The 17,891-nt window shown below is 46.1% G+C and overlaps 1 protein-coding gene across 1 annotated transcript in view; it reads right to left on the bottom strand.

The window, feature by feature from the left end:
• DSCC1 (DNA replication and sister chromatid cohesion 1) overlaps positions 1-17,602 on the bottom strand; it is a 40,025-nt gene extending 22,423 nt beyond the window's left edge. The window contains exons 1-3 of the mRNA XM_038745259.1: positions 17,387-17,602; positions 10,247-10,415; positions 5,719-5,853 (exon numbers count right to left, since the gene is read on the bottom strand). Coding sequence (XP_038601187.1) covers positions 5,719-5,853; positions 10,247-10,415; positions 17,387-17,601 — 519 coding nt within the window. The 5' untranslated portion in view covers position 17,602. The remainder of the gene's footprint in view (positions 1-5,718; positions 5,854-10,246; positions 10,416-17,386) is intronic.
• Positions 17,603-17,891: the final 289 nt, after the last annotated feature.

Genomic DNA, 17,891 nt, shown 5'->3' with positions numbered 1-17,891 from the left:
TATGTTTGTACATACTTATTACTCTACTTATTTTACTTGTACATATTGATTCTATTTATTTTATTTGGTTAATAATGTGTTGTTGTCTGTCTCCCCCTTCTAGACCGTGAGCCCGCTGTTGGGTAGGGACCGTCTCTATAGGTTGCCAACTTGGACTTCCCAAGCGCTTAGTACAGTGCTCTGCACACAGTATGTGCTCAATAAATACAATTGAATGAGTGAATATATGTTTGTACGTATTTTTTACTCTATTTATTTTACTTGTACATATTTATTCTATTTATTTTATTTGGTTAATATGTTTTGTTTTGTTCTCTGTCTCCCCCTTTTAGACTGTGAGCCCGCTGTTGGGTAGGGACCGTCTCTATATGTTGCCGACTTGGACTTCCCAAGCGCTTAGTACAGTGCTCTGCACACAGTAAGCGCTCAATAAATACGATTGAACGAATGAATGAGTAGGCAGGCGAGGGCAAAGCACAGCTCCTTGTGGGCAGGAGACATGGAAGCAGCGTGGTTCAGTAGAAAGAACCTGGGCTTGGGAGCCAGAGGTTGTGGGTTCTAATCCCGGCTCCGCCCCTTGTCAGCTGTGTGACTTTGGGCAAGTCACTTAAATTCTCTGTGCCCCAGTCCCCTCATCTGCAAAATGGGGATTAAGACTGTGAGCCTCTCGTGGGACAACTTAATTACCTTGTATCCCCCCCAGTGCTTTCAGCACTTAGAACAGTGCTTTGCACATAGTAAGCGCTTAATAAATGCCATCATTATTATTATTATTATTATTATTATGAAGGTTAATTCTGTTCTATTGTACTTGCCCAAGAGCTTAGTCCAGTGCTCTGCACATAGTAAGCACTCAATAAATACTACTGATTGACTGACTGAGCCCCGGGATTGGGTAGTGAACAACTAACTTGTACTTCCCAAGCGCTTAGTACAGTGCTCTGCACACAGGAAGCGCTCAATAAATACTTTTGAATGAATGAAGGAATGAATGAACTAAACCCCCGCTCTATGTTCCCTTTCTTTTAACGGCTCCATCCCTCCGTTGGCTAAACCCAGGTAAGAGGGACATCTGGGAAAAAAAAAAAAACAGGGAAAATAGGTGGTCCTGCCTAAAAAGAAGCAGCGTGGCTCAGTGGAAAGAGCCAGGGCTTTGGGAGCCAGAGGTCATGGGTTCTAATCCCAGCTCCACCACTTAATAATAATAATGATGACATTTATTAAGCGCTTACTATGTGCAAAGCAGTGTTCTAAGCGCTAGGGAGGTTACAAGGTGATCAGGTTGTCCCACGGGGGGCTCACAGTCTTAATCCCCATTTTCCAGATGAGGGAACTGAGGCCCAGAGAAGTCAAGTGACTTTCCCAAAGTCACACAGCTGACAATTGGCGGAGCCGGGGTTAGAACCCATGACTTCGGACTCCAAAGCCCGGGCTCTTCCCACTGAGCCACGCTGCTTCACTTGTCAGCTGTGTGACTTTGGGCAAGTCACTTCACTTCTCTGGGCCTCAGGTACCCCACCTGTAAAATGGGGATGAAGACTGTGAGCCCCACGTGGGACAACCCGCTTACCTTGTATCCACCCCAGCGCACAGAGTAAGCGCTAAACAAATGCCATCATTGTTATTATTATTATTATTGTTATATGACAAAACTGCCTGTGTTCACTCCATTCCTCATATCTGAAATTCACTTCTTGCTTTCCCACTTTTTTCCCCACAATCCAAGACGGGCACCTCCTTTACCCAAACCTTTTTCTCCCAGGTACGAGTCTCCAGACTTTTTTTTAAATCACTTTTGTCTCTCTTCCCCAGAACTCCTCTGGTTTCTCCTCAATCCCCTTACACTGTAGTACAGTACCCTGCACACCGTAAGCGCTCAATAAATACGACTGAATGAAAGTAACACCCATTTGAGAAGCAGCATAGAGAAGCGGCGTGGCTCAGGGGAAAAGAGCCCGGGCTTTGGAGTCAGAGGTCGTGGGTTCAAATCCCGGCTCTGCCACTTGTCAGCTGGGTGACTTTGGGCAAGTCACTTCACTTCTATGGGCCTCAGTTCCCTCATCTGGAAAATGGAGATGAAGACTGTGAGCCCCCCGTGGGACAATCTGATCACCTTGTAACCTCCCCAGCGCTTAGAACAGTGCTTTGCACATAGTAAGCACTTAATAAATGCCATTATTATTATTATTATTATTTGCGGGCCCAAGCCCCTAATACGGGTAGACCAGGGTGGAGTCCAGACACTGACTTTTCTTCATCTTTCCCCGTTGCTACAACCAACCCCTGTACCACGTTGGATTTTTCTAAATAATGGCATTTCCTTGCCGACTCGTATTCAGCTTCTGGTCAACTAAGACCCCTTGATCGTTTGCTGCTGCTGCCAGGCTTTTACTTTGTAACTCCCCAGTGCTTAGAACAGTGCTTGGCACACAGTAAGCACTTAAATACGATTATGATTATTTTAGCCAATCATTCCCCAGACTAAATTGGGGTTTTTTAGGCCGCAGCCTCACTGCAGACAGTGGTCATGTCTCCCAGCTGTACTGAACTCTAGACTGTAAGCTCACTGTGGGCAGGGAATGTGTCTATTTATCGTTATATCGTACTCTCCCAAGCGCTTGGTATAGTGCTTTGCACACAGTAAGCGCTCAATAAATACTTTTGAAAGAATGAAAGAATGAACGAACTAAACCCCAGCTCTATGTTCCCTTTCTTTTAATGGCTCCATCCCTCCGTTGGCTAAACCCAGGTAAGAGGTGCATCTGGGAAAAAAAAAACAACAGGGAAAATAGGTGGTCCTGCCTAAAAAGAAGCAGCGTGGCTAGTGGAAAGAGCCCAGGCTTTGGGAGCCAGAGGTCATGGGTTCTAATCCCGGCTCCGCCACTTAATAATAATAATAATAATAGCATTTATTACATGCTTACTATGTGCAAAGCACTGTTCTAAGCACTGGGGAGGTTACAAGGTGATCAGGTTGTCCCATGGGGGGCTCACAATCTTAATCCCCATTTTCCAGATGAGGTAACTGAGGCCCAGAGAAGTGAAGTGACTTGCCCAAAGTCCCACAGCTGACAATTGGCGGAGCCGGGATCTGAACCCCTGATCTCTGACTCCAAAGCCCTTTCCACTGAGCCACACTGCTTTCCAAAGCTTCCCTAAGCTTCTGCTTCTAAGCGCTGGGGAGGTTACAAGAGGATCAGGGTTGTACCTATTTACTATTCTATTTATTTTGTTAATGAGGTGCATCTAGCTTTAATTCTATTTGTTCTGACGATTTTGACACCCGTCTACATGTTTTGTTTTGTTGTCTGTCTCCCCGTTCCGGACTGCGAGCCTGTTATTGGGTAGGGACCGACTCTATACGTTGCTGACTTGTATTTCTCAAGCGCTTAGTACGGTGCCCTGCACACAGTAAGCGCTCAATAAATACGATTGAATGAATGAATGAATTTAGCGTCATCTGCCGTCCCGCTGAGCAGGTGTGAAAAATGATGGTTTCCTGTGACTTTCTCTCCATTTTCCCCGGGGAATCTGTCACCGAGCCACTGACGACTGCGCTGAGGGTTTGTCTTCGAGGTGGCCGGACACTCGCTCTCTTTTTAGACCGTTAGCCCACTGCTGGGTAGGGACCGTCTCTATATGTTGCCAACTTGTACTTCCCAAGCGCTTAGTACAGTGCTCTGCACACAGTAAGCGCTCAATAAATATGATTGATTGATTTGTCACCTCGATGAAGACTGTTCCCTCGCCTGCCAACTGCTAAAAGAGGAGAGTTGGCTCGGAAGGACCCTGCTCCTCCAGAAATCTGTAACAATCTGGAGGTTTAAACTGGACTCATTTCTCTATGCTATTCTCTATGTCTAAACAATCAATCAATCAATCAATCAATCGCATTTATTGAGCGCTTACTGTGTGCAGAGCACTGTACTAAGCGCTTGGGAAATACAAGTTGGCAACATATAGAGACAGTCCCTACCCACCAGTGGGCTCACAGTCTAAAAGGGGGAGACGGAGAACAAAACCAAACATACTAACAAAATAAAATAAATAGAATAGATATGTACAAGTAAAATAGAGTAATAAATATGTACAAACATATATACATATATACAGGTTTACATATATAAACAAGAGATTTGTAAACACAGTCTTTTAGACAGTGGTGAGCCCACTGTTGGGTTGGGACTGTCTCTATATGTTGCCAATTTGTACGTCCCAAGCGCTTAGTACAGTGCTCTGCACACAGTAAGCGCTCAATAAATACGATTGATGATGATGATGAGAGCCTACTTTTGGCACAGTAATTGGATTCTGGATTTATAAACCGCCTTCCCTACAGAAAAAAAGACCTAAACACCAAGTAAGTTTTGCACATTCAAAAAGTAAAATAGTTTGAAACCCTTTTCTGAAGTGGGAGGCACGTTCTCTCTCTACTAAAGTCTTTGGTGGATGAAAGCGTAAGGCCTGAAGTGCCTTGAGTTCCCACTTTGAGTTCTGTTGAGTGCAATGAGTGAGTCATTGATGAAAATAACAATATGTGTGGATGAATGGGTAAGGTATTTCCAGAGAGAATGTAAAAAGCAAATTCTGGGGACATTCCCAAATCCTTCGGGATATTTTTGAGATTGGACTCCACTTATAACTTGACTACAGAGTAATTTTTTTTTTCCACTACTGGGCTGTGTTCCATCTTTTTCTTGTGTGTCACAGTGATGGCACAGGGCTACTATATAGTAAAATTAACTCTTCACAACGTTCCTTGTCATAATTTACTCCCACTAAAGCACGTGCCTGGAGTTGACGGGAACTTTCCTCAGTGCCAGCAGAACCTAATAAAGTGGTTAGTTTGTATGGAGAACTATGGATTTGGTATTTATATGTTGCCAACTTGTACTTCCCAAGCGCTTAGTACAGTGCTCTGCACACAGTAAGCGCTCAATAAATACGATTGAATGAACCAAGCCTTTGACTGAAGTGATCAATCAATCGTATTTATTGAGCGCTTACTGTGTGCAGAGCACTGTACTAAGTGATGACTCTCTTCAGTTCATTCAATCATTCAGTCGTATTTATTGAGAGCTAACTGTGTGCAGAGCACTGTACTAAGCGCTTGGGAAGTACAAGTAGGCAACATATACCCAACAACGGGCTCGCAGTCTAGAAGGGGGAGACGGACAACAAAACAAAACATGTGGACAGGTGTCAAAATCGTCAGAACAAGTAGAATTAAAGCTATATGCGCATCATTAACAAAATAAATAGAATAGTACATAAGTACAAGTAAAATAAATAGAGTAATAAATCCGTACAACTCTATATAAACCGCCTTCCCTACAGAAAAAACCATGTAACCTTCCCAGCGCTTAGAACAGTGCTTTGCACATAGTAAGCGCTTAATAAATGCCATTATTATTATATTATTCTATATACAAGTGCTGCGGGGAGGGGAAGGAGGTAGGGTGGGGGGGATGGGGAGGAGGAGAGGAAAAAGGGGGCTCAGTCTGGGAAGGCCCAGTTCAATAAAATAAACCCATTGTTGGGTAGGGACTGTCTCTATCTGTTGCCGAATTGTACTTTCCAAGCGCTTAGTACAGTGCTCTGCACACAGTAAGCGCTCAATAAACACGCCTGAATGAATGAATAATTCCGGCGTTCCCTAATAACCCCACAGGTGTACACGAATAGGTCAGATGAACCCAACGAATCAAACTGTCTTACCTTTGGATGAGTAGATGCCTTTTCCTTTTGACTGTCAGGTCCTTCATAAGGGTTTTCCATCAAAAGTTTCTTCAATTTCTTTACTTTGGGTCGACAGCGTCTTAATTCCCAATAATTGTTGGAGAAACCACAGATCTGCAATGAATAAAAACATGCCAATTTGTACTTCCCAAGCGCTTAGTACAGTGCTCTGCACATAGTAAGCGCTCAATACATACGATTGATGATGATGATCGATTTGACGTCTCGGGGGGGAAAACACACACACAATCAGGCGACCATTCATTCATTCATTCAAGCGCATTTATTGAGCGCTTACTGTGCGCAGAGCACTGTACTAAGCGCTTGGGAAGTCCAAGTCGGCAACGTGTAGAGACGGTCCCTGCCCCACAGCGGGCTCACAGTCTAGAAGGGGGAGACAGACAACGGAACAAAACATATTAACAAAATAAAATAAATAGGATAAATATGTACAAGTAAAATAAATAAATGGAGTCATAAATGGACATAAATGGAGTCATAAATGGACATAAATGGTCATAATGGAGTCACAATTCAGACCAGCGCGGGATATTGGAGCCAGGACCTCTGCTAAACAGCAGCGTAGCCTGATGGATGGATCACGGGCCCGAGAGTCAAAAGGATCTGGGTTCTAATCCCGGCTCCGCCACCTGTCTGCTGTGTGACCCTGGGCAAGTTGCTTCACTTTTCTGGGCCTCAGTTACCTCCGAATGGAGACTGAGAGCCCCACGTGGGACGGGGACCGTGTCAAACCTATGTAGCTTGCATCTACCCCTTTTAGACTGTGAGCCCACTGTTGGGTAGGGACTGTCTCTATATGTTGCCAATTTGTACTTCCCAAGCGCTTAGTACAGTGCTCTGCACATAGTAAGCGCTCAATAAATATGATTGATTGATTGATTGATTGATCTACAACCGGCGCTCAGTACAGTGCCCAGCTCAGAGGAGCTGACGGTTTGGACACCCATCTCCATGTTTTGTTTTGTTGTCTGTCTCATCATCATCATCATCAATTGTATTTATTGAGCGCTTACTATGTGCAGAGCACTGTACTAAGCGCTTGGGAAGTACAAATTGGCAACATATAGAGACAGTCCCTACCCAACAGCGGGCTCACAGTCTAAAAGGGGAAGACAGAGAACAAAACCAAACATACTAACAAAATAAAATAAATAGAATAGATACGTACAAGTAAAATAAATAAATAAATAAATAGAGTAATAAATATGTACAAACATATATATATACATACAGGAGCTGTAGGGAAGGGAAGGAGGTAAGAAGGGGGGGGATGGAGAGGGGGGCGAGGGGGAGAGGAAGGAAGGGGCTCAGTCTGGGAAGGCCTTCTAGACTGGGAGCCCGCTGTTGGGTAGGGACCGTCTCTCGATGTTGCCGACTTGTACTTCCCAAGCGCTTAGTACAGTGCTCCGCACACAGGAAGCGCTCAATAAATAGGATTGAATTGAATGAAATAACATAAGAAAAACCAAAGAGCTGCCTGGACTAGCTTCTCCAAGATGATCCCCCTCAGCAAGATCCTCCTCAGGGGCAGGGTGGGCACAAACCCCTGTTACAATTCTGTACCTTAATAATGATAATAATAATGGCATTTATTAACCGCTTACTATGTGCAAAGCACTGTTCTAAGCGCTAGGGAGGTTTGATCCCCCTCAGCAAGATCCTCCTCAGGGGCACAAACCCCTCTTACAATTCTGTACCTTAATAAAAATAATAATAATAATAATGGCATTTATTAAGCACTTACTATGTGCAAAGCACTGTTCTAAGCGCTAGGGAGGTTTGATCCCCCTCAGCAAGATCCTCCTCAGGGGCACAAACCCCTGTTACAATTCTGTACCTTAATAATAATAATAATAATAATGGCATTTATTAAGCACTTACTATGTGCAAAGCACTGTTCTAAGCACTAAGGAGGTTTGATCCCCCTCAGCAAGATCCTCCTCAGAGGCACAAACCCCTGTTACAATTCTGTACCTTAATAATGATAATAATAATAATAATGGCATTTATTAAGCGCTTACTATGTGGAAAGCACTGTTCTAAGCGCTAAGGAGGTTTGATCCCCCTCAGCAAGATCCTCCTCAGGGGCACAAACCCCTGTTACAATTCTGTACCTTAATAATGATAATAATAACAGCATTTATTAAGCGCTTACTATGTGCAAAGCACTGTTCTAAGCGCTAGGGAGGTTTGATCCCCCTCAGCAAGATCCTCCTCAGGGGCACAAACCCCTGTTACAATTCTGTACCATAATAAAAATAATAATAATAATAATGGCATTTATTAAGCGCTTACTATGTGCAAAGCACTGTTCTAAGCGCTAGGGAGGTTTGATCCCCCTCAGCAAGATCCTCCTCAGGGGCAGGGTGGGCACAAACCCCTGTTACAATTCTGTACCTTAATAATGATAATAATAATGGCATTTATTAACCGCTTACTATGTGCAAAGCACTGTTCTAAGCGCTAGGGAGGTTTGATCCCCCTCAGCAAGATCCTCCTCAGGGGCACAAACCCCTCTTACAATTCTGTACCTTAATAAAAATAATAATAATAATAATGGCATTTATTAAGCACTTACTATGTGCAAAGCACTGTTCTAAGCGCTAGGGAGGTTTGATCCCCCTCAGCAAGATCCTCCTCAGGGGCACAAACCCCTGTTACAATTCTGTACCTTAATAATAATAATAATAATAATGGCATTTATTGAGCACTTACTATGTGCAAAGCACTGTTCTAAGCGCTAAGGAGGTTTGATCCCCCTCAGCAAGATCCTCCTCAGAGGCACAAACCCCTGTTACAATTCTGTACCTTAATAATGATAATAATAATAATAATAATGGCATTTATTAAGCGCTTACTATGTGCAAAGCACTGTTCTAAGCGCTAAGGAGGTTTGATCCCCCTCAGCAAGATCCTCCTCAGGGGCACAAACCCCTGTTACAATTCTGTACCTTAATAATGATAATAATAACGGCATTTATTAAGCGCTTACTATGTGCAAAGCACTGTTCTAAGCACTAGGGAGGTTTGATCCCCCTCAGCAAGATCCTCCTCAGGGGCAGGGTGGGCACAAACCCCTGTTACAATTCTGTACCTTAATAATAATAATAATAATAATGGCATTTATTAAGCACTTACTATGTGCAAAGCACTGTTCTAAGCGCTAAGGAGGTTTGATCCCCCTCAGCAAGATCCTCCTCAGAGGCACAAACCCCTGTTACAATTCTGTACCTTAATAATGATAATAATAATAATAATGGCATTTATTAAGCGCTTACTATGTGCAAAGCACTGTTCTAAGCGCTAAGGAGGTTTGATCCCCCTCAGCAAGATCCTCCTCAGGGGCACAAACCCCTGTTACAATTCTGTACCTTAATAATGATAATAATAATGGCATTTATTAAGCGCTTACTATATGCAAAGCACTGTTCTAAGCGCTAGGGAGGTTTGATCCCCCTCAGCAAGATCCCCTTCAGGGGCACAAACCCCTGTTACAATTCTGTACCTTAAATAATAATAATGGCATTTATTAAGTGCTTACTATGTGCAAAACACTGTTCTAAGTGCTAGGGAGGTTTGATCCCCCTCAGCAAGATCCTCCTCAGGGGTAAGGGTGGGCACAAGCCCCTGTTACAATTCTGTACCTTAATAATAATAATAACAGCATTTATTAAGCGCTTACTATGTGCAAAGCACTGTTCTAAGCGCTAAGGAGGTTTGATCCCCCTCAGCAAGATCCTCCTCAGGGGCACAAACCCCTGTTACAATTCTGTACCTTAATAATAATAATAATAATAATAATAATAATGGCATTTATTAAGCGCTTACTATGTGCAAAGCACTGTTCTAAGCACTAGGGAGGTTACAAGGTGATCAGGTTGTCCCTTGGTGGGCTCACAGTCTTCATCCCCATTTTACAGCTGAGGTCACTGAGGCCCAGAGAAGTGAAGCGACTTGCCCAAGGTCACCCAGCTGACAGTTGGCGGAGCCGGGATTTGAACCCACGACCTCCGACTCCGACTCTTTCCACTGAGCCACGCTGCTTCCCTACCCTTCCCTCGAGAAAGTTGGGGCAACGTGCAGCCAAAGGTTGTCAGCCTAGGGCAAGGAGGTCCGTAAAAATCAAATCAATCGTATTTATTGAGCGCTTACTGTGTGCAGAGCACTGTACTAAGCGCTTGGGAAGTCCAAGCTGGCAACCTATAGAGACGGTCCCTACCCAACAGTGGGCTCACAGCCTAAAACTGGCCGTACGGACGGTTCCTTCCAAGGAAGGACTTTTATTTTTAAAAATTGCACTTTTGTTACAATTTTTATTTAAAAAATTTTAAAAATTGTATTTTTATTACAATCTGCCAGAGTAGAAGATCCGTGAGAGCCGGGATCGTGTACACAAATTGTCTCGTATCCCCCCCAAAGCACTCAGTAAAGCAGGAACACAAAAGCCATCCCGTTTCAACTTGCTTTTCCCGTGTTTGCGGACTACCTGAGTGTGGATTACGTCGCCCGGAGCTTCGGCCGCGGACATCTGGTCCGGAGTTTTGCAACCGGGAATGAAAAGTAGCATATTCGACGTATCCGCTATTTTCAGATCGTACGTCTTCTCTCTGCTGCAGATGACGGCCTGTTCGTCTTTGTCCCCTCGGATGACGAGGCTGGAGGAGAGGGGAAAAGAAAAAACCACAAAAGGCAGCCTCAACTTGGACTTCCCAAGTGCTCAGTACAGTGCTCTGCACACAGTAAGTGCTCAATAAATACAATTGATTGATTGATTATATTTTTCTGCCTTCAAGGACCAACAGTGGAAGCCGAAAGGAAGCAATCGATCGATCAATGGTATTTATTGAGCGCTTGCTGTGTGCAGAGCACTGTACTAAGCGCGTGGGCAGATGCAAGCTAATCATTCATTCATTCAATCGTATTTATTGAGCGCTTACTGTATGCAGAGCGCTGTACTAGGCGCTTAGTACAGGGGAAAGGAAACGCCAGGGGCTGGTTCAAAAGATGCTCGCTAGGGCCAAGGGGCAGGGGCTGCGACTGAACCGACTGTCTTGTTTATGGTATTTGTTAAGCACTTACTATGTGCCAGGCACTAGACTAAGCGCTTGGGCAGATGCAAGCTAATCATTCATTCATTCAATCGTATTTATTGAGCGCTTACTGCGTGCAGAGCACTGTACTAGGCGCTTAGTACAGGGGAAAGGAAACGCCAGGGGCCGGTTCGAAAGACGCTCGCTAGGGCCAAGGTGCAGGGGCCGCGACTGAACCGACTGTCTTGTTTATGGTATTTGTTAAGCACCTACTATGTGCCAGGCACTAGACTAAGCGCTTGGGCTGATGCAAGCTAATCATTCATTCATTCAATCGTATTTATTGAGCGCTTACTGCGTGCAGAGCACTGTACTAAGCACTTAGTACAGGGGAAAGGAAACGCCAGGGGCCGGTTCGAAAGACGCTCGCTAGGGCCAAGAGGCAGGGGCCGCGACTGAACTGACTGTCTTGTTTATGGTATTTGTTAAGCACCTACTATGTGCCAGGCACTAGACTAAGCGCTTGGGCAGATGCAAGCTAATCATTCATTCATTCAATCGTATTTATTGAGCGCTTACTGCAATCAGAGCGCTGTACTAAGCGCTTAGTACAGGGGAAAGGAAACGCCAGGGGCCGGTTCAAAAGACGCTCGCTAGGGCCAAGAGGCGGGGGCTGCGACTGAACCCACTGTCTTGTTTATGGTATTTGTTAAGCACCTACTATGTGCCAGGCACTATACTAAGCGCTTGGGCAGATGCAAGCTAATCATTCATTCACTCATTTGCATTTATTGAGCGCTTACTGCGTGCAGAGCGCTGTACTAAGCGCTTAGTACGGGGGAAAGGAAACGCCAGGGCCCGGTTCAAAAGACGCTCACTAGGGCCAAGAGGCGGGGGCTGCGACTGAACCGACTGTCTTGTTTATGGTATTTGTTAAGCACTTACTATGTGTGAGGCACTATACTAAGCGCCTGGGCTGATGCAAGGTAATCATTCATTCATTCAATCGTATTTATTGAGTGCTTACTGCGTGCAGAGCACTGTACTAAGCGCTTGGGCTGATGCAAGCTAATCATTCATTCATTCAATCGTATTTATTGAGCGCTTACTGTGTGCAGAGCACTGTACTAAGCACTTGGGAAGGACAAGGTTGGACGCAGTCCCTGTCCCGCACGGAGCTCACAGTCTCAATTCCCGTTTTACAGATGAGGTAACTGAGGCACAGAGAAATTAACTGCCTTGCTCAAAGTCACGCAGCAGACAATAATAATAATAATGATGATGGCATTTGTTAAGCACTTACTATGTGCAAAGCACTGTTCTAAGCACTGGGGGATACAAGTTGATCAGGTTGTCCCGCGTGGGGCTCACAGTCATCCTCCCCATTTTACAGATGAGGTTACTGAGGCCCAGAGAAGTTAAGTGACTCGCCCAATGTCACACAGCGGACAATTGGCAGAGCGGGGATTCGAACCCATGACCTCTGACTCCAACGCCCGGGCTCTTTCCACTGAGCCGCGCTGCTTTCTCAATGTGCTCGGCACATTGTCTGACGCATGGCCTGGGGCAGGTCACTTCACTTCTCCGTGCCTCAGTTACCTCCTCCGTAAAATGGGGGTGAAGACTGTGAGCCCTAGGTGAGACAGGGACTGTGTCCAATATGATCTAGGAGAAGCAGCGCGGCTCAGTGGAAAGAGCCCGGGCTTTGGAGTCAGAGGTCATGGGTTCAAATCCCAGCTCTGCCAATTGTCAGCTGGGTGACTTTGGGCGAGTCACTTCACTTCTCAGTGCCTCAGTTACCTCATCTGTAAAATGGGGATAAAGACTGTGAGCCCCCCGTGGGACAACCTGATCACCCTGTAACCTCCCCAGCGCTTAGAACAGTGCTCTGCACATAGTAAGCGCTTAATAAATGCCATTATTATTATTATTATTATTATTATCTACCCCAACGCTTAGTATAGTGCGTGACACCTAGTGAGCACTCAACAAATACCACTATCGTTGTTGTTACAATTATTACTACTGTTACCACTACTACTACTACTAATAATAATTAACTCCACAGTGAATATGAAGGGAGGCTGGCTAAAGTGGGTGGGGAAAACACATTTCTGAGAGCTCACCTCCTTGAGCCCACTGTTGGGTAGGGACCGTCTCTACATGTTGCCAACTTGGACTTCCCAAGCGCTTAGTACAGTGCTCTGCACACAGTAAGCGCTCAATAAATACGATTGATTGATTCCCAGCCTGAGCCCCCGTTTTCCTCTCCTCCTCCCCATCCCCCCGCCCTACCTCCTTCCCCTCCCCACAGCACCTGTGTATATATATGAAGAGAGAAATAAAACTGTAAAAAATATATATACATATACTTTTTTTACAGATTTATTTCTCTCTTCATTTTACTGGTACATATTTACTATTCCATTTATTTTGTCAATGAAGGGCACGTAGCTTTAATTCTATTTGTTCTGACGATTTTGACACCTGTCTACGTGTTTTGTTTTGTCGTCTGTCTCCCCCTGTGAGCCCGTTGTTGGGTAAGGACCGTCTCTATATGTTGCCGACTTGTGCTTCCCAAGCGCTTAGTACAGTGCTCTGCACACAGTGAGCACTCCATAAATATGATTGAATGAATGAATGAATGAAACTGAGCGTTTACCGTGTGCAAAGCACTGTACTAAGCGCTTGAGAGAGTCCGATATAACCTCAGACATTCCCTGCCCACAAGGAGCTCACTTATTGAGCGCTTACTGTGTGCACAGCACTGTACCAAGCGTTTGGGAGAGGATGATATGACATCAGACATTCCCTCCCCACAAGGAGCTCACTTATTGAGCGCTTACTGTGTGCACAGCACTGTACCAAGCGTTTGGGAGAGGATGATATAACATCAGACATTGAGCGCTTACTGTGTGCACAGCACTGTACCAAGCGTTTGGGAGAGGATGATATGACATCGGACATTCCCTCCCCACAAGGAGCTCACTTATTGAGCACTTACTGAGTGCACAGCACTGTACTAAGCGTTAGACACATTCGCTGCCCACAAGGAGCTCACTTATTGAGCGCTTACTGTGTGCACAGCACTGTACCTAGCGTTTGGGAGAGGATGATATGACATATCATAATATAAGGAGGGAGGGAGGGAGGGAGGGAGGGAGGGAAGGAAGGAAGGAAGGAAGGAAGGAAGTCCAGTGCTCTGCACACAGTCAGCACTCAACAGAGATGATTGAGTGAATGAATGAATGAAGGATTGAAGGAATGAATGAAAGAGGATGCTAGTCCAGTGCTCTGCACACAGTCAGCGCTCGATAGAGACGATTGAATGAAGAAAGGTAGGAAAGAAGGAAGGGAGGAAGGAAGGAAAGATGATGCTAGTCCAGTGCTCTGCACACAGTCAGCGCTCGACAGAGATGATTAAATGTAGGAAGGACTGAAAGATGATGATGCTAGTCCAGTGCTCTGCACACAGTCAGTGCTCGACAGAGACGACTGAATCAATGAATGAAGGAATGAATGAAGGAAGGAAAGATGAGGAGAGTCCAGTGCTCTGCATATAGTCAGTGCCCGATAGAGATGATAGGAAGGAAGGAAGGAATGAAAGACGATGATGCTAGTCGAAGGAAGGAAGGAAGGAAGGAAGGAAGGAAGGAAAGACGATGATGCTAGTCCAGGGAAGGAAGGAAGGAAGGAAGGAAGGAGGGAGGGAGGGAGGGAAGGAGGGAAGGAAGGAAGGAAGGAAGGAAGGAAGGAAGATGCTAGTCCAGTGCTCTGCACACAGTCAGCGCTCAACAGAGATGATTGAATGAATGAAGGAATGAACGAAAGATGATGCTAGTCCGGTGCTCTGCACAGTCAGTGCTCGACAGAGACGACTGAATGAATGAAGGAATGAAGGAAGGAAGAAGGAAGGAAAGATGATGAGAGTCCAGTGCTCTGCACACAGTCAGTGCCCGATAGAGACGATTGAATGAAGGAAGGAAGGAAAGATGATGATGCTAGGCCAGTGCTCTGCATACAGTCAGAGCTTGATAGATATGATTGAATGAATGAAGGAAGGAATGAATGAATGACAGATGATGAGCATCCAGTGCTCTGCACACAGTCAGCGCTTGATAGAGACGCTTGAATGAAGGAAGGAAGGAAAGAAGGAAGGAAAGATGATGATGGTAGTCCAGTGCTCTGCACACAGTCAGAGCTTGATAGATACGATTGAATGAATGAATGAATGACAGATGATGAGCATCCAGTGCTCTGCACACAGTCAGCGCTTGATAGAGACGCTTGAATGAAGGAAGGAAAGAAGGAAGGAAAGATGATGATGGTAGTCCAGTGCTCTGCACACAGTCAGAGCTTGATAGATACGATTGAATGAATGAAGGAATGAATGAATGACAGATGACGAGCATCCAGTGCTCTGCACACAGTCAGCACTCGATAGAGACGCTTGAATGAAGGAAGGAAAGAAGGAAGGAAAGATGATGATGAGAGTCCAGTGCTCTGCACACAGTCAGCGCTCGATAGATATGCTTGAATGAAGGAATGAATGAAAGATGATGTGAGTCCATTATTCTGCACACAGCCAGCGCTCGATAGAGACGATTGAATGAATGAAGGCAGGAAGGAAGGAATGAATGAATGATGCTAGTCCAGTGCTCTGACACAGTCAGCGCTCAACAGAGACGATTGAATGAGTGAAGGCAGAAAGGAAGGAAGGAAGGACTGAAAGGTGATGCTAGTCATCTCGACAGAGATGATTGAGTGAATGAATGAAGGAAGGAAGGAAGGAAGGCATGCAAGATGGTGCTAGTCCAGTGCTCTGCACACAGTCAGCGCTCGACAGAGATGATTGAGTGAATGAATGAAGGAAGGAAAGAAGGAAGGAATGCAAGATGATGCTAGTCCAGTGCTCTGCACACAGTCAGCGCTCGATAGAGACGATTGAGTGAATGAATGAATGAATGAAGGAATGCAAGATGATGCTAGTCCAGTGCTCTGCACACAGTCAGCGCTCGATAGAGACGATTGAGTGAATGAATGAATGAAGGAAGGAATGCAAGATGATGCTAGTCCAGTGCTCTGCACACAGTCAGCGCTCGATAGAGACGATTGAGTGAATGAATGAAGGAAGGAAGGAATGCAAGATGATGCTAGTCCAGCGCTCTGCACACAGTCAGCGCTCGATAGAGACGATTGAGTGAATGAATGAATGAATGAAGGAATGCAAGATGATGCTAGTCCAGTGCTCTGCACACAGTCAGCGCTCGATAGAGACGATTGAGTGAATGAATGAATGAATGAAGGAATGCAAGATGATGCTAGTCCAGTGCTCTGCACACAGTCAGCGCTCGATAGAGACGATTGAGTGAATGAATGAATGAATGAAGGAATGCAAGATGATGCTAGTCCAGCGCTCCGCACACAGTCAGCGCTCGACAGAGACGATTGAATGAATGGAGGCAGAAAGGAAGGACTGAAAGATGAGGCTAGTCCAGCGCTCTGCACACAGTCAGTGCTCGATAGAGATGATTGAGTGAATGAATGAAGGAAGGAAGGAATGCAAGATGATGCTAGTCCAGTGCTCTGCACACAGTCAGCGCTCGATAGAGACGATTGAGTGAATGAATGAATGAATGAAGGAATGCAAGATGATGCTAGTCCAGTGCTCTGCACACAGTCAGCGCTCGATAGAGACGATTGAGTGAATGAATGAAGGAAGGAAGGAATGCAAGATGATGCTAGTCCAGCGCTCTGCACACAGTCAGCGCTCGACAGAGACGATTGAATGAATGGAGGCAGAAAGGAAGGACTGAAAGATGAGGCTAGTCCAGCGCTCTGCACACAGTCAGCGCTCGATAGAGATGATTGAGTGAATGAATGAAGGAAGGAAGGAAGGAATGCAAGATGATGCTAGTCCAGTGCTCTGCACACAGTCAGCGCTCGATAGAGACGATTGAGTGAATGAATGAATGAATGTAGGAATGCAAGATGATGCTAGTCCAGTGCTCTGCACACAGTCAGCGCTCGATAGAGACGATTGAGTGAATGAATGAATGAATGAAGGAATGCAAGATGACGCTAGTCCAGTGCTCTGCACACAGTCAGCGCTCGATAGAGACGATTGAGTGAATGAATGAATGAATGAAGGCATGCAAGATGATGCTAGTCCAGTGCTCTGCACACAGTCAGCGCTCGATAGAGACGATTGAGTGAATGAATGAATGAATGTAGGAATGCAAGATGATGCTAGTCCAGTGCTCTGCACACAGTCAGCGCTCGATAGAGACGATTGAGTGAATGAATGAATGAATGAAGGAATGCAAGATGATGCTAGTCCAGTGCTCTGCACACAGTCAGCGCTCGATAGAGACGATTGAGTGAATGAATGAAGGAAGGAAGGAATGCAAGATGATGCTAGTCCAGTGCTCTGCACACAGTCAGCGCTCGATAGAGACGATTGAGTGAATGAATGAAGGAAGGAAGGAATGCAAGATGATGCTAGTCCAGTGCTCTGCACACAGCCAGCGCTCGAGAGGATCCTAATACTACTGATAATAACGATAATAATACTAATGGCGTCCGGCGGCGCTGACCTGTGCCCGTCCTCCAGCTGGGCGCAGAGCTGGGAGTCGATCTGGAGGAGGCAGAGGTCCCCGTTCCCGTTGGCGGCGGCGGCGGCGGGGGGGGTCCCGGGGGCCCCGTTGGCAGCGGGGGGCCCGAAGCTGAGGCAGTGCACGGCGGGCAGCAGCTCGGCCGGGTTCACCTTGGCCAACCGCAGCGTGGCCTCCACCTCCGCGCGCGTCCTCATGCCCACCGACCTCCTTTCCGCCCGAAACGGGAGGCGGGAACCCGCCGCCGGACCTCCGCCCTCGTTCCCGCCCGCCCACGCGGCGCCGTCCAATCGGCTACGCGCGCTCGTTCCCGCCCACGCGGCGCCGTCCAATCAGCTACGCGCGCTCGTCCCCGCCCACGCGGCGTCGTCCAATCAGCTACGCAGGCTCGTTCCCGCCCACGCGCTCGGAAACGCCCACGCGGCGCCGCCCAATCAGCTACGCGCACTCGGACACGCCCACGAGGCTCTGTCCAATCAACTACGCA

The sequence above is a fragment of the Tachyglossus aculeatus genome, chromosome 4 (genome assembly GCF_015852505.1).
Source record: "Tachyglossus aculeatus isolate mTacAcu1 chromosome 4, mTacAcu1.pri, whole genome shotgun sequence".
Taxonomy (NCBI): Eukaryota; Metazoa; Chordata; class Mammalia; order Monotremata; family Tachyglossidae; genus Tachyglossus; species Tachyglossus aculeatus.
This window is presented reverse-complemented; position numbering and strand designations above follow the sequence as displayed.